This window comes from Thermobia domestica, chromosome 14, assembly GCF_964235325.1.
Source record: "Thermobia domestica chromosome 14, izTheDome1.hap1.1, whole genome shotgun sequence".
Classification (NCBI taxonomy): Eukaryota; Metazoa; Arthropoda; class Insecta; order Zygentoma; family Lepismatidae; genus Thermobia; species Thermobia domestica.
The window spans coordinates 99363536-99367381 of record NC_137467.1 but is presented as its reverse complement, the minus strand read 5'-3'; the positions used below and the strand labels follow the sequence as shown (position 1 = coordinate 99367381).

Here is a 3846-nt window from a genome sequence, read left to right as displayed (position 1 = left end):
AGGTTGATTGACGTTCACAAGATTCTTGCCTTAAGCTCAGTTCCATGTTTCGTTTCCGAAAACAGTTAGAGATTCTCTTTTCTCACAACAGCTTCTCCTTTTTACCGCACAAACGTGGAGAGACTAACTGTTTCTTTCCCATTTGAGATTGGAGGAAAAATAAAAGAAAAAAAGAAGAAAAGATAGAATAAATCTTCTTTAAACATAATGCTAATTATCAAGTTAATTATATTTATTTTCCATCTTGTTGAAGGTACCTTTTGTAGATTAGTCTTCTATTAAATCAAATATTGTAAAAATGTTCGAGAAAACATATAGCTGAATTTCCTTGTGGCTTTCTAGATAGTGTATGCGTATTTGGCATGGGAGACCCTGGCTCGATTCCCAGCGGGAAACCCTGGTTCGATTTTTATGCGGTACAGACCCCACGTTAGGTCCATATGTCATATAGCCTCGAAGTTGAAAGGAGCGTTGAACTCAAATAAAATAAAATAAAAATTCAAAAGACATAGGTTTTATTTTTCAGGGTAAAACTAGGTATAGTGTTGTAGACGTGATGAGTCAACTATAGATTATCTGCACTACTATATAAAGAAGTAAGCAGTAATGTGTATGTATTGTAGATCTGTTATTAAATCTACCATTTATTTACAGTCATACAGAAATAAAAAAATGAAAAATATATATTTCCTAGTTATAAATGATGTAAGTTTCAGGTATATTTTTTGCAAACAATGGGGAAAATGACACTCAACGCAATAGTCGAAGGGATGTACCGTGAAACATACATTTCCTTACAATTCATAGTAAGGGAATCTATATTTTGCAACTTCTTCGAAAGGATTGTAACACCAAAAACTATTTTTAAAAAAGTGTTTCTTAGATACAGTATTTCTTTGAGAGTACAATTAGTTTTAAGAACAAAGACCTAAGCTTCTATCGAACTAACGTAACTACGGGCAATTTATTGAAAATAGATGGATAGATACTTTAAGAAGAATGAAATACTGGAAACATTCTCAAATTTTGTGCCAGAAGATATGAAATGAAGTTGTCTTTATTCTTTTGGAGATCAATTATGAAACGAAAAGAATGCGAGGTCTTGAGTATTTACTTTATATGTATATATATGTATACAAATGTTCGATGAATATTTCTTTGTGCAACGTCGGGATTTTATTTATTATTGTTCTACAAAAACTTTCTGAAAAACAGTAATCAACATAGACGAGAAAATTAAATGACCAAATTGTTTTAACTTTACTGTTAATTTAATGAATTGCACATTTGGAAGTTGACACATATTCGAGAGTATGAATAAAGTCAATCTAAGCTCCCTGGATTTGAATACTAACTAATTAACTTCATTGCTTAAGAAATACACAGATTTATAACCACAGAAAGGGAAACAAAACGTATGTTGTATCAGGTACTAAAACAATCCAATGTGATTAATATTGTCATAATCTACTTCCAAAATTCAGTATTATATTATTCTTTCACCTTTTCTTAACCTACCTAAAAGTCATCTTCCGGAACACACTTTTCAAATTCACAAATATTCTTATTGAACGATGTGTCCTTCCCATATCAAATGCCTCTATTTAATTATAAACGTAATTATCACTACACGTACTTTGCACATTGTGGAGTTCTGTAGGATATACAGTCTTCTTCAAAATTGACACATTATGTATAAATTTTAATATTAATAATTAATTTATTATTTATTGAGAGTTTTAATTAATTAATTATAATAAGATTAAGTTTTTTCTCTTTTGCGATAATCTTAAAATCCCACAATTCAGATAAATTTGTACACAGTAGATATATTCCGTAGTTATTTGAATGTCTAAGGTCAATAACATTCTGTTATTTCATTTAATTTAAATAAAATAATATTATTGTTCTACGAACGTAGATCTAGATTATTTTGAATTAACAAGTGCTAATTTTAACCAGTGCTTAATATCGTGATTATGCAAATATAAAAATATATCTGGTATTGTACACTATGCATAATCTTCAAATATCTGTCACTTGAAGTACTCGTTTTAAGTAGCTTTATTATTAGTATTTAAAATATATTTCAAAACCGTAAATAATAATCACGATGTTTATTTATTTTAGTGAAGTAAACACACACACGACGTTTTACAAAAAAGTCTTTTTCACAGTTTAAAATTATTTTCCATTGTATTTCTAATTCAAACAATTAGAGTCTAATAATTAATGAGTCACTTGTTTTAATGATGTCCATGTCCACCATGTCCGCCATATCCACCGTAACCACCATGATTACCACCACTACTGTGACCACCATACGCTTCATATCCACCATAATCACCCCCATGAACACCATACCCATGACTTGCCGAACCATGTCCTCCATAACCGCCATGTCCTCCAGATCCACCATGCCCTCCAGATCCACCATGACCTCCTGAGCCTCCTTCGTCGCCGCTCTTGTATGAGTGGCTGTAATGGTGTTTACCACCCTTTTTACCACCATGTGCCTTACCAAAGCTAGTATGATGCTCGTAACCATATGAATCTCCATCTTTCTTGTGGTATTTGTCGTTCTTCTTGTAACCATTGTCTCCTTTGTAGGATTTCGATGTATAATAGCCTTCCTCTCCTTTGCCAGCTCCATGATTACCTCCGCCTCCTGATTGTGCATGGTGACTACTGCTGTGTCCAGTACCATCTGCAGCCTGATCTTCAGGCGGAGTTACTCGGAATTCTCGAAGAGTGGACTCAACAACTGCTGTGTCGTCCGTGTCCAGAACTTCGTGGAAGACGTTTGCTAATGAAGCAGAAGCAAACATTGGAGACAAGAATAAGAAAGTCATTAGTATAGTTTTATGATCTGAAGACATCATTGCAATCGTTGTGTTTGACTAGAAGTTATTCCCTACACTCTAACCAGGGGAAAATTTAGTTAAGTGGGCTGTTTGTATCCAGCAGCCACTGGTAGTGATGGTTTTTGAATGTTCAGATGGTCCAAGGAAATGTCTCTTGGTGGAACTGTCAAAGAAAACGAGAAGAAATCTTCACACAGCTACTTATATCGAGTCTTCTTTCACATCAATGATCGCGGTGGCAGTGAGGCATAGTCATCGCAGGTTGTTGCTATTCCTCCCTAGTCACCACCAACAAGAAAAAATATTTGAATGGAGGAGACGCTTCATGGTCTACTGCAACTATCGTATGTTCGTTCCTTGCCTCAAGATCATCCACTCCACTGATTGAACTACTGTCACGTTCCAACTTCCCTGCTTTGCTTCGTTTTAGAGATTCGTGATTCCTTTCGGCAGAGAAAATGAGGCATGAACCATGAGGTTACAAGCTGTTCAAGCGTGAAAGATTTTATAGTAACGTCATCAACATCTGAACGGTTTTACAATCCACTTTGGAATTCACTTTTCTTTTCCAATTACCCACTGCCACAGTAACCAAGCAACCGATAATACTTTCACGCGCGGAAAGGGTAAACGTATCAGCTGTTGCTTTCTCTGCGAGGGTTTCCGACACGTAATAGCAGTAAATTTCCCAATTACGTAAGAATGACATAACGGGAAGATCAAACAAATGACGCGTAACATTTGGACAGAAAGAAAAAGAAAAAGCATTTACAAAACTCAAAAAGAGAATAACTGTTTATATAATACGGTAGGAATAAAATTAGTAGGTGTTACTTTTAGAAAAACAATTTTGCAACATGAATTAACTGAAGAATAAAATTAAAATATAAAGTTTATTTTTTTTAAATACAAAAAAATGTAGTTATCCTCTAAAACATGAAGAAATATTCAAACAATTCAATGGTAAGGAACGAAATGATCA

The 3846-nt window shown here is 34.0% G+C and overlaps 1 protein-coding gene across 1 annotated transcript; it reads right to left on the bottom strand.

The window, feature by feature from the left end:
• Positions 1–535: 535 nt before the first annotated feature.
• On the bottom strand, positions 536–3202 carry LOC145670668 (uncharacterized). The gene has a single exon (XM_081739460.1). It carries the CDS (start codon positions 2880–2882, stop codon positions 2247–2249), a length of 636 nt encoding a protein of 211 aa, XP_081595586.1. The 5' UTR covers positions 2883–3202; the 3' UTR covers positions 536–2246.
• Positions 3203–3846: the final 644 nt, after the last annotated feature.

Bases quoted from the DNA above. Each gene is read 5' to 3' on its own strand.
- LOC145670668 (XM_081739460.1), bottom strand. From the start codon at position 2,882: ATGATGTCTTCAGATCATAAAACTATACTAATGACTTTCTTATTCTTG.